The sequence below is a fragment of the Gorilla gorilla genome, chromosome 14 (genome assembly GCF_029281585.2).
Source record: "Gorilla gorilla gorilla isolate KB3781 chromosome 14, NHGRI_mGorGor1-v2.1_pri, whole genome shotgun sequence".
Taxonomy (NCBI): Eukaryota; Metazoa; Chordata; class Mammalia; order Primates; family Hominidae; genus Gorilla; species Gorilla gorilla.
The window spans coordinates 66087548-66100465 of NC_073238.2; the positions used below are offsets into that span (position 1 = coordinate 66087548).

Below are 12918 nucleotides of genomic sequence, written 5' to 3' on the forward strand. Positions count from 1 at the left end.
GCCAGCATGGTAAAACACTGTCTCTACTAAAAAATACCAAAAAATTAGCCAGGCATGGTGGCCGGTGCCTCCAGCTACTCAGGAGGCTGAGGTAGGAGAATCAATTGAACCAGGGAGGCAGAGGTTGCAATGAGCCAAGATCATACCACTGCACTGCAGCCAGACTCTGTACCTGAAAAAAAAAAAAAAGAAAGAAAAGAAAATTTACTTTTTTGTTTAATAGTTTTACATAAAACTGTAATATATTTTGGTTCTTTTAACTATTGTGAACTAACCATTGTAATGATCAGTTAATCTAGAAGAAACTGCAAAATTAGAGCTTATGGCCTTAGTATATTAAACAAATTACAGAATTTTAATTTATGTATACATAGTCACACATAAATATTTTTGTTTCAGATAGTATTACAAGGGGAATCAATAAGAGATTCTCAAATGTAAAAATCTTTATAATAAATGTTAATATTTACAAGGTGCTAGAATTCAGACTCAAACATTTAAAATTATACTTAATTTCTGCAAGGGGTTAGAAGTTTTTCAAAATTATTTAAAGTGGTATATGAACAAAGAAATTTGAAAATCATTTCTCTAGAAGTCTACTCCTTTCTGTCCTTGATCCCCATCAGAATGCCCTTTCTTGTGTGGTAGGGAGTGGGGCTAAGTAGTCTTACATTTTCCCAGAGCAGGCAGGAATTCTCAGGCTGGATTTCTGATGGTTTTGTGCCTTCTGAAATCGCATGTAAAATTTAGTTTGTACATGGGTACATGCCTCCTCCTCTAGCAGATGTATAATGTTGATCTGATTTTTAATAAGGTCTGTGACCTAAAAGGTTAAGAACTACTAGGGTAGTCTTCCTCTATCAGGAAGTCCAGAAGCTGTAATTTTTCAGTTTCTCCTACCTGTCTATTAGGACACCTCATTTATTTCATGCTATGCTTTTCTCTTGGATACAAATTACTAACATGTTGCCTTTACCATACTGATATTTTCCTATGCCTGTTGGACATACCTGCAGTTGAGTATTTTTTCCCAAAGTCAGACCCATCCCACAAATTAGGGCAAATTCCAGATTCCAGTGTTTCCATTATGCTTTAATGGAATAGAGTTAAACAAATCTGGACCTGCCTCTGGCTAGTCATTCATTCAACAAATATTTAAAACATGCCTCCTAACATGCCAGGTGCTACTTTAGGGGCTAGGAATACAATGGCGCACAGACAGTCAAGATCCTTTCTCTCCCGGTGCTTCTCTTCTAGAGAAGGGAGACTAACAAATGCACAAGAAACAAACAAGACGATTTTGGGCAGAGGTAAGTACTGTGAAGAAAATAAAGTGATATGACAGTGAGTGTTATGAAGAGGTGGGGTACTTTAGAGGTGGTAGGTAAGACTCTTTTTTTTTTTTTTGAGATGGTGTCTCTCTCACTCTGTCACCCAGGCTAGCAGCGGTATAATCTTGGCTCACTGCAACCTCCATCTCCTGGGTTCAAGTGATTCTTGTGCCTCAGCCTCTCAATAGCTGGGACTACAGGCACATGCCACCACACCCAGTTAATTTTTGCATTTTTAGTAGGGACAGGGTTTTGCCATGTTGGCCAGGCTGGTCTCGATCTCCTGACCTCAAATGATCTGCCCGCCTCAGCCTCCTAAAGTGCTGGCATTACAGGCATGAGCCAATGTGCCCGGCTAGGTAAGACTCTTTTAGGAGCTAACATTGGAGCTTAAGCCTGAACGGTGAGAGGAAAATAACTAGGAGGTGCACATAGCTGGTGCAAAGACCACCAGTAGGAAGGAAGTTTGTGTTTCTGTGGACTTTCTAAGCCATTACTGAGCAGGAGGAGAGGTGAGGTTGGTGAGGCGTTTTATCCCAAGTGTAATGATAAGCACTGATGAATTGAAAGCAGTGGAGGAATATAATATGGAGGAATATAGTATGGTTTATATTTTAAAACGAAAATCACTCTGGCTACTGTGATAAAAATTGATTGCACGGGGTTGATGAGAAGAGTTCAAGAGAAGAAGCAGAGAAACCAGTTAGGCTACTGTGCTAGGGGCCAGAGATTATGGCAACTTCGACCGTGGTAGAGACAGCATAAAGTGGGACAAGTCAAGATATACTTCGGAGGTGGAGCTGACAGGACTTGTTAATGGTTTGGATATGAGTAATGAGAAAAAGAGGAGAATCAAGGATGACTCCTAGGAACTTACTTTTGAACAACTGGGTGACAGATGCAGTAGATTTAAAGATACTGTTTGGGAACATTTAAAACATCTATTAAACAGTAAGTGACAAAGTGGAGAAGTCATTAGATATATTAGTCTGGAATTCAGGAGTGAGGTCAGAGCTGGAGATGAGAATTTCGGAGTAAGGTACTTAAAACCACGGTTGGCTGAATAACAATTCCCCAAATATGTCTACGGCCCAATCCTTGGAACTGACAAATACTGCTAAAGGGACTTTGCAAATGTGATTAAGTTAAGGATCTTGAGATGAGGAGATTATCCTGGATAGCTGGGTAGTCCCATGTAGTCACAACAGTCCTTATAAGAGGGAGGACTGGCCGGGTGAGGTGGCTCATGCCTGTAATCCCAGCACTTTGAGAGGCAGAGGCAGGCGGATCACGAGGTCAGGAGTTAAAGACCAGCCTGGCCAACATGGTGAAACCCCGTCTCTACTAAATATACCAAAATTAGCCAGGCATGGTGGCGTGGGCCTGTAGTCTCAGCTACACTGGAGGCTGAGGCAGGAGAATCACTTGAACCTAGGAGGCAGAGGTTGCAGTGAGCCGAGATTGCGCCACTGCACTCCAGCTTGGGCAACAGAGTGAGACTTCATCACAAAAACAAAAACAAACAAAAAAAGAGGGAGGACAGAGAAGTTAGAATTGGAGAAGGTGATGTGGTAACAAAAGCAGAGACTGGAGTGCCACAATTTAAAGAAGGAGGAAGGGGTTATAAACTAAAGAATACAGATGGCCACTAGAAGCTGAAAAAGGCAAGAAAATGGGTTTTCCCCTCAGTGCCTCATAAGGAATCAACCCTGTTGAAACTCTTGACTTTGGCCCAGAAAGACCCCTTTTGGACTTTTGACCCCCAGAAATACGAGAGAATAAATTTGTGTTGTTTTAAGCCACTAAGTCTGTGGCAATTTGTTATAGCAGCAATAGGAAACAAATAGAGCCGTTAAAATTAGATAAGATCACCTAGAAAGACTGTGGATAAAGAAGAGAAGAGGGCTGAAGACTGAATCCTAGAGCACTGCAGAATTGAAGAGTGAAGTCCAGGAGGAGATAAGTCAGTGAAGAGTACCAGCATCCTAGGAGGAAAACTAAGAAAGTGTGAAGCCATGAAAACCAAAGGAAGAGTGTCAAGGCAAGAAGAGTGGTCAATTGTGCTGAATGCTTCTGAGAAGCAAATTAAGATGAGGCGGAAGAAATGGCCATTGCATTTGGCGAGACAGAGGTTGTTTGATCTTGTCAAGAGAAGTTCTAATGGTGTGTAGATTTAGGAAGATTCTTAAGATAGTTGAAGAGAGAATGGGAAATGAGGATGTGGAAATTCTAAGTCCAAACAAACTGAGTAGTTTTCTGAGAAGAAGAATGAAGAAATGGAGGAGAATGTGCAGCTAGAAGAGTTTTGTGGTTTATTTATTTATTTATTTATTTAGACCGGGGGGTCTCACTCTGTTGCCCAGGCTGGAGTGCAATGGCACGATCTTGGCTCACTGCAACCTCTGACTCCAGGGTTCAAGCAATCTTCCCACCTCAGCCTCCTGAGTAGCTGGGCCCACAGGTGCATGCCACCACAGCCGACTAATTTTTGTATTTTTTGAAAAGACTGAGTTTCTTCATGTTGCCAGGCTGGTCTCGAACACCTGGGCTCAAGTGATCCACCTGCTTCAGCCTCCCAATGTGCTGGGATTACAGGCGTGAGTTACTACGCCTGTCTTGTGTTTACTTTATTTAAAAAATGGGAGACAGAGTAGTGCACGTTTATACTCCACTGGGAAAGATCCAATAGAGAAGGAAAAAGTGGCGCAACATAGAGAGTGAATAACTGCAGGAATCTTCAATGAGGAAAGAGAGGTTTACTCATGCTGGCCTTGAATGGGAGCAGAGTCTTTTTCCGTTGTTACAGAAGAAAGGCAGAGAGTATGGAAGAATACGGATACAGATGCAGGCAGGTTGATAGATCTGATGACATGAAGATGAGACAGCTTCTGATTGCGTCTACTTTCTTTTTTTTTTTTTTTTTTTTCTGAGACGAGTCTTGCTCTGTCACCCAGGCTGGAGTGCAGTGGTGCGATCTCGGTTCACTGCAACCTCTGCCTCCCGGGTTCAAGCGATTCTCCTGCCTCAGCCTCCCAAGTAGCTGGGATTACAGGCATGCGCAACCAAGCCCAGCAAATTTTTGTATTTTTAGTAGAAATGGGGTTTCACCATGTTGGCCAGGCTGGTCTCGAACTCCTAACCTCAAGTGATACGCCCACCTCGGCCTTCCAAAGTGCTGGGATTACAGGCCTGAGTCACCGCGCCTGGCCAACTTTCTAATTAAAGAGAATTACCAGAGACCTACAGTTGTGAGTCTAGAGTGAGACCAATCAGAATGTTTGTGCAATTTTCATCTGCCAAGTTCAAAGCAGATATGAAGTAAGTGAAAAGTTGGATTGGTCAGGATTGGAGTTTTGCCTGCCAAGAATGAGAGAGAGGCAAGGATGCCATGGGTGTTTGCAAGAGACTGTTAGGATAATGGACAATGGGAGTTAAGTAGTGAAAGGAGGGAAGTGAGAACATGAAGGGGATAATGGATAATAATAATATAATGGCAAACCCTACATGGTGGTTACTGGGTGGCAGGCACTGGTTTTAGCTCATTACATATAATAACGTGTAATCTTATGACTACATTGGACAGTGAAAAGTGTGATGGTCAGTGAATAAGAAGTCTCCTAGGAAGCCAAATAATCAATGGGGTGGGAATATTTGAATAAATGAACCTGGAGGCAAGAGAGACAGACAGACTTGAGTGTTTGTAACCCCTGTCATCTGTTATAACTGTGTGACTGCAAGAAAGGCAATTTGCCTCTCTGACTTTCTACGGCATAAGCCAATAATAACCTATGCCTTTCTTTTTTTAGCCAGTTGTGTTTTTGTTACCTGCAACCAAGGGTTCTGACAATTATAACACAATTGTAATTACACAATTACGAGGATAGAGTGCTGGAGTGTGTGGCTCACAGTGAATTTCTACAGTCACTAGCTGTCTTCCTTTTCCCCTTCCAACGATGACCTCCAAGGGCAGTAGATGTCTCTTGTATCATTCCAGGAGCTTGAACTTGTGCTGGTCACAGCAGAGACGTGCTCTGAGGACACAACAGTTCTCCAGCACATGAAGGTTAAAACTCAAGCTCCTAAACAAGGAGCTTGTCCACACCTGTCCATATTTCCAGCCCAATATCTTGACCTTCCTCCCTCCTCAAACTTTGCCCTCCAGCTACTAGAGGTTCCCAGAAGAGATGAGGCAATTCTCTCAACTTCTCACCTCTTGCACATGCTGTTTCCTCTGTCTGGATTTACTAGTTCCAAACTCCAGATGAGCTCTTTCTGCTCCAGAAAACTTTCCCTGATTTAACAGCCAGACACAGGTCAGGGTTTCCAGTTCTCACTGCACTTCACAGCACTTTCATTGTAGCAGCTGCCACACTGATAGTAATTGATAGTTTGAGTACCCATCCCACCTGAAGATGATGTGGCAGGGTGCATCTCTTCCAACCAAGAACAAGGGGCATCAGGCCATGGTCCAAACTCAGCTCCTGTAATGTCGTCACCTTCACCTCTCTCTTCATAAGTCTTTCATTTTCCTAACAAGCATGCAAGGACTGCCCCCACTTTACTCACCCCTCTCCCGAATACTCTTTGAGCTCATGTAACCAGACTGCACCTGCTCACCCTTCAAGACTCTGTCTAGCCTCTACCTCCTCTATGCAGCTTTTCCTGCCCAACCCTCTCCACTGCAGGTCCTGTTAGGCATTTCTCCTGTGTTACCTCAGCTTCCTGAGTCCCCTATTATAACTCTTGCCATCATCACTTCCCTGCCATGACCCGTTCTTTTATCTGTCTCTAGTGATCTGTGAGATTCTTGAGAATTGAGAGGTTTGCATTCAAATCTGTGTTCCCCCTGCCTATCACTAGTAGTTAGTATTTAATAACTACTAGTTATTAAATACTTGAATGATTGACAAGACAGAGATTCTGGCTCTTTGGAATTGAGGGTCAGACTCAGGGTTATGGTAATGCTATTCAGGTTCTAATTCCCATAAAGCCTGGGGTGGGAGCAGCCAGTGCTACCTCCTTTGTAACTTTAAGGGGATGGGGGAAGGTATCTGGGTCATAACTGTAATTGCCACCAGAACCACCTGATGTAGGTGTTATGCCCTATTTAAATAGATGTGGAACCTGAGACTCAGAGAAGTGAAATGCCTGCAGTAGGTCCTACAGCTGGAAAATACCTCAATCCTATTTCAATGTGCTTACAGAATTTCTGCAAAATGGGAGGTGGTAAAGAGTTGCCCTGTGTGCTTTGAGACAAGTTCTTTGCACCTGTTCTCTTATGTCTCTAGTGATCTGTGAGATCCTTGGCTACCAAACACCTACCTTAGAAATACATTTCCACAAGGCCTGTCCCTTTCTTTTCCCAGCTATGGCATTATTTCTCTCACTTTCAGAGCGCTGCAACTCAATCACACCACCTAGACCATTACTACTCTTCGGCTAACTTAATTCTGGGATTGTTCAGTGGAGGTTATCACATAACGACTATTGATGAAAAGAATTAAACTTTGTAAAATATTTTAAGAGATTTATTCTGAGCCAAATATGAGTGACCATGGCCCGTGACATAGCCCTTAGCAGGTCCTGAGAACATGTGCCCAAGGTGGTCGGGGTACAGCTTAGTTTTATATATCTTAAGAAGGCATGAGACATCAATCAAATACATTTAAGAAATACATTGGTTTGGTTCAGAAAAGTGGGACCACTTAAAGCGGGGGCTTCAAGGCTACAGGTAAATTTAAACGTTTTTTGGTCGACAATTGGTTGAGTTTATCTGAAGACCTGGGATCAACGGAAAGGAATGTTCAGGTTAAGGTAAAGCATTGTGGAGACCAAGTTTTATTGTGCAGAGGAATCTTTTAGATAGCAGCCTTTAGAGACAGCAGGTTGTAAAATGTTCCTTACCAGACCTAAAACGGTGCCTGGCTCTTAGTTGGTTATCTCCTGGGTGTAGGAAGGAAGGAAGGAAAACAAAGGGGAAAGGGGATATAGAATGTGGTTTTTCCCACAAGAGACTTTGCAGGGCAATTTTAAGGCATGGCAAGGAAATATAATTTGGGGTAAAACATTTTGATTTTCTTCCTTGTTACGCCAGAGTCAGACTGGAAAGTAAGTCATGACATACATGGTCAAAACCCATCTGATGAGAATTTATGGTTTTTGTAGGCCATGACTCCCCAGACCCCTTAGATAGGAATTTGGGCAAGATAAAAAAGCAGAGCTTAGTCTTCACGATCAACCCCACATGCCAGGCCTTCTGGTAGGCACCTAACATTCAGTCAGTAACTACAGTAACTCTGTCCGTTGTATCTGGAGCAAGCTAAAAAGGCTGGATTGCTGGGGAAATGGAAAGAAGCCAGCACTAGGGGTCTGGGTTCAAGTCTGGAGGGAAGGAGGGGTTGTTTAGCCCTAACTTTGCACTAAAGTAACCTTGGCTGTGTAATTTAGCCATCTAAGAAAACGAGGGGATAGACACCCCATATGATCTCTGAGCTCCCTTGAAGATGTCTGTATGAAAGATTCTCTCCTTTCCGTGTCCCTTCCGTGCCACTATTCCGAGCATCAGTCTGACCCTAGGAGTGGTGACGTCCTACTCAGCTGGGGGCTGCCCCTCAGTTCCCATAGAGGCAAGTCTGGGTCCTGACTTGGCCAATGGCCCTGGAGGCCGCTGAGCTCCTCAGGCCCATAGCGCAGAGAAGTGGGCGATAGGTCATTCCAGGACAAGGGGGCGGAGGCTCCAAGAAACTACGACTCCCAGGAGGCCACTGGGTTCCCTCCGGCAGCCTGGGCCTGGTGCATGTTGGGAGCAGTAAGCGGCCTCCCGCCGCGCTTCATTGTTAAGACCGCTAGGCCAGGTAGCCCGCGCGCATGCCCAGTCACGTCCCAACTAGTTGGGCGGCTTTCCTTCCTGCTGGCTTCTTCTCTTTCCGGTCTTGCTGAGGCGCTCCTTTCCCCGCCCCACCTCCGCCCTCTTTTCAGGGAATTTCGAAGGGGCGTGGCGTCTGGCAAGCGCGTCCCCAGGGGTGTGTATACGCGCGTTCACGGGAGGTTAAAGAGGGAGGAGCCTAAACCTTGGGCGTGGAAGGCAGAGAGAAGACCGCGGGGAACGGAGAGCGCATGCGTCCTAGTGGTGCTGCAGCGCCCGGGGAGTCGCGGAGGGGAGGGGTGAAAATGGGCTTGTGGGACTGACGCACGCGCATTGGGATACCAGAGCCCCGCCTCCGGCTCCAGGTTTCCCCTCCTCCTTCACCACCCTCCCGGAAGTGGAGCCGCCCTCGCGCCCACCAGCGGCTACCCCCTGCGGCAGGCCCCGCCCACAAGGCTCCGCCCCCCCGGCGCTCCGCCCCCTCCTCTGGTAGTGGCGCCGGCTTGCATCCCAGGTCTTGGCGGTTTTGGTGCCTGAAGCAGGGAGCGCGGAGTCGTTCCCGAGAGAGGCGGCCAGGCTATGCTCGCCGGTTTCCGGCGTTCCGCTCCGGCCAGCCAGAGTCTCTGTCTCAACCTGTGTCCGTGCTCCAGCAGTCTCCTCAGCCCGGCCCCGCGGCGCCGTTGGCGGCGGCGCCCCAGGCGCGCCCCCTCCTCCGATGGCGGCGGAGATCCAGCCCAAGCCTCTGACCCGCAAGCCGATCCTGCTGCAGCGGATGGAGGGGTCCCAGGAGGTGGTGAATATGGCCGTGATCGTGCCCAAAGAGGAGGGCGTCATCAGCGTCTCCGAGGACAGGTATGGACTACTGCCATTCGGCCGCGAGGAGGGGCGGGACGGGCCGACGGCCCTCGAGCCCGCGTCAGGGGCTGTGCCTCCACGTCGGCGAGTGTAGACTTGCTCCCCCAAGTTTTATTGTAATGCGCATCCTGGTGGTGCCGGTGTCCAGCTGCGCGCCGCCTCCGCTGTGTGGCTCCGCGAAGCGGAGCCGGGACGGCGGCGAGCGCTCCGGCTTCACCCCGGGCTGGGTAGTGCCTGCGGGAGCCGGGTGGCCCTCGGGCTAACGGTGCGCTGGAGGGACTTTGGTCCATCCCTGAGGACAGGAGGGAAAGAGGGGAGGAGCCGCCCGGCTCTGCAGGTGTGTGCTTGGGGAACGATGCCCTGAGCCGCCTCTGCAAGATAACCAAGGGGTTCGGGGTACTCTCGTACAGCTCCCAGGGTTTCAAACGGAGAAAGCAAATGCCACTCCTTCTTCCCAGACATTCCTACTGAATCCAGATAACCCAGACATCTTAGGCTGAATTCAGTGAATATTCTAAGTTGTACCAAGAGTAAGTTTAGGCTTCTGCGTGGTGCCTTCTTTCCTTTCCCCTCCTTATCTCTTGGAGCTCGAGGAGAAGCGCGTAGAACTTGTAACGGATCACTGCTGCAAATAGCTCTTGAGTTCCTTCCCTTTGCCTGTTTCCTTTATTTTTGCTTAATTTTGCTTAATTTGCAGAAGTGGAACTAGTTGTTCTGCCTCCAAATATTCTCTCTGTTTTGCGTTTTCGCTTTAACTGAATTTCCTTGAATATGCAGGAATAAAGCTGATGAAGCTAATTTCTAGAGTAATGTTGCTTGAAGATAGTATTATGATAATTTATCTGAAATTGTTTCTTTGCTAAAATCTATATAAGCATTCTTACAAAAGAACACTGTAGAGGTACATAACACGGGGATTTTACAGTAAGTAGGTTTTCTTAATATAAGTTCAAATCATGCAGAGGTAAAGTATCCTTTCTTGGTGACTCAAAATTGAGAGGCTGAGCAACAAAGTGCTCGTTGCTGTCTTTATAGTCATTTCCGCACTTAGCATAGTGTGTGGCCTCAACAATTGAGCTCGATAGGTTTGTTCATGTCTTAGGTTCTTCAGTATAACTAGGATGAGTATATTAATGACATGTTCTTGTCTACATCATGCTCAATACAAATGGCGCCTGATTAATTTCCTATGCAGATCCAATGGAAAACATTGTAAACATACACCAGTGGCAAGCATTCTGCAATGAACAGAAGAAATTCATGGCTGAAATGGAGTACATGGATGTAGGACCCTTTTGAAATTCACTGAGAAGCCTTATGAGAAAGTTTGATTTTTTCCATAAAGGCAAAATTTTATTAAAAAGACTGCTTCTGGACCTAGAAATTCTTTGGCACAGTATTGTTTTTATGGGATATATTCCATAAAATATATTGAAGGAATATATTGGTAGATGTCACTTTCCCAGTCTGTAACTACTGGAGATGGAACTGATCAATTTCTAACTGCTGTGGAAAATTCATAAGCAAATTCGTGGAATCAAGAAAAGGAGAAGGGTAGTTAAACCTAAGCTGCTTTAATATTTTATTTATTTTTTTAAGACTAGTTAAGTACGGTAGTGAGAAGGGGAAGAGAGTAGAACAAGGAGTTCAATCTGTAACTGACTGTGAACAATTGAGATAATAAAACTACCTTCAGACCAGCCTAAGCTCCTTTAATATTAAGGTGTTATTATAGTATTGAAACTTCTGATTCCCATTTCACCACATTTACCTTGAAGGAAACAGCTTTACTGGGGTATATTTTCAGGTGTTTGGAGACGCTGAAGTAGTGTATATTAATGAAACTGAAGAATAAATTTCATTTGATTATAGGATGAAAGAAATGCAATGTTCAGCTATATCTTAGCCTAATTTTCACTTTCCTAGTGTACAATGTAAATAATAGAAATTATTTTGTCATGGAGTTACTGTTAAATAAGGTTCACCCATAAGTCTGGAATTATTATTAATATACTTTTTATTATTCAAGTTGACAAGTCTGTGCTTCTTTGGGTCATATACTCAAACATGAACATAACTTTGTTATTTAGAGCTCAGTTTTGGTTATGGTTTTCATTAAAAGAATTGATCTATATTCTTGCTTTCCAAAATTCAATGTTAATATCACTTGATACAATGCTAAATATATGAAAATGGAATATTGATTTTCATCACAACCTACAAAGCCATTACCATTCACTGCTTTAGCTAGAAACTAGTAATCTTCATTCCTGAACTCTGAGGTTAAAGCCGCAAGTAATGTTCCATACCTGAATGGCAGTGTTCCATAAATTCTTATGAAACCCTGGTTTATCTTTTTGACCTTTGACTTCTTCATTGCCTTTATGTGTGCCTTTGAAAACACTTAACATTTTCCATTTTAAACGGTGTTATACAGTATATACTTCATGTCCATTTTATTTTCTCTTCTGTGAGTTCCCTATGGAGCTTTGTGTGTCTTATTCATTGTATCATCATTAGGGCCTAACATGGTACCTGGCATGCAATACGTCCTCAATACACGTTTGTTGTATCAGTGACTGATCTGTTTTTTTGCTGTTCCTGAAAGCACAGCATCTTAACTACTGTAGGCTTTTAGTTGATATTTGTTGAATGAATTATATGATGACCTATGAAAGGCTTATGTGGACAAGTATACACTTGTAGGAAAAGTACTGGACTAGGTGGACTTTAAAGTACTTCAAAACTCTGAAAGTCCATGAATTGCTTCATTTATTCTGTCAACAAACATTTGAGTACTTACTGTGTTCCAGTCACATGCATACATGGTAATGATGAAAATGATAAGGTCCTTTCAAGATGCTCACAATTTAGTGCAGGAATTTTAGAAGAATATTGCTTAATAAAAACAAAACTACTACTTCTGAGATTTAGTATTGGAAAGAGAATTTCAGATGAAGAATGGCTGGATTTCACAATCTGTATTGTCCCCTAAATTTTACCTCCCTTTGGAGGATTCTTTGACTCAAACTGCCCTCAATAGTGGCCTGATAATACTCAAATCCTCAAGCCCAAGAGTGGATAAAAATTCTTGCCTTCAAGTTCCTTTTAGCAGAGTTCAAACAGCCTTGAACTTTACTCAGTATCAATGGAGGAAATATAAAGGAATAGAAGAAATGTAAAAACAATTTGATTTACAAATAAAGATTTCTGGTGCTACCATAATACAGAGCCTGTTTCAGGAACTCCCCACCCTTGTCTGAGTCTGTCTTTGCTTTAGTTGTAGTTAGATTATATACCCAAAGGGCATACCAAACTTTGATATTTTGGATACCTCATTTCCCAGCTTCTTTTCGGACTGTCTTTTCTGGGTGAATGCCATTTTAGCATTCCCTGCCTAGGAGCTTCCTTTCAGACATCTCTGCTCTGTTTTGGTCAAGACTTATGTTTAGTCTGCAGCTTAGCAGGGGCTCCTTTGTTTAGTGGCAGCCTCTTCAAGTGATGAAAGCCAGGAGGGACCTCTCTCCAGGTGGGACCCAGTCCCATGCAGACCTTTGTATCTTCATAAGTTCTTTATAAGCATATCAACACAAGTCAGTAATCTTAGCATTCATACAGAGACTTTCAGTAACTTGGTAGTTTCATTTAGGCAATTATAGTAAATCATTCCCTTCCTAGGAGTTAACAACAGGTACAAACATTGTCCTCTGGGGTTGCCAATGAACCTCCTGCTTGTGGTGGTTAGAGAAGACCAACAATCTCTTCTACAGATGGGTCTTGCAGGGTGAGTAGGAGTTCTTGTGAAAAAGCCTTTCCTGTAGAGGAAAGGGCATTTTAGATAGAGGAGGCAAGAAAACTCTCATTCAT

General features: G+C 44.1%; 1 protein-coding gene across 7 annotated transcripts in view; it reads left to right on the forward strand.

Moving 5' to 3' along the window:
* WDFY2 (WD repeat and FYVE domain containing 2) overlaps positions 1–12918 on the forward strand; it is a 314549-nt gene that overhangs the window by 123360 nt on the left and 178271 nt on the right. The window contains exon 1 of one of the 7 annotated variants that reach the window (XM_055359908.2): positions 8463–9048. The exons of 4 other annotated variants lie outside the window; for them this stretch is intronic. In XM_055359908.2, the coding sequence (XP_055215883.1) occupies positions 8912–9048 (137 nt within the window). In that variant the 5' untranslated portion in view covers positions 8463–8911. Of the gene's footprint in view, positions 1–8462; positions 9049–12918 lie in introns of those variants that run through there. 2 more of the 7 variants (XM_055359907.2, XM_004054535.5) reach the window with 2 other exon arrangements.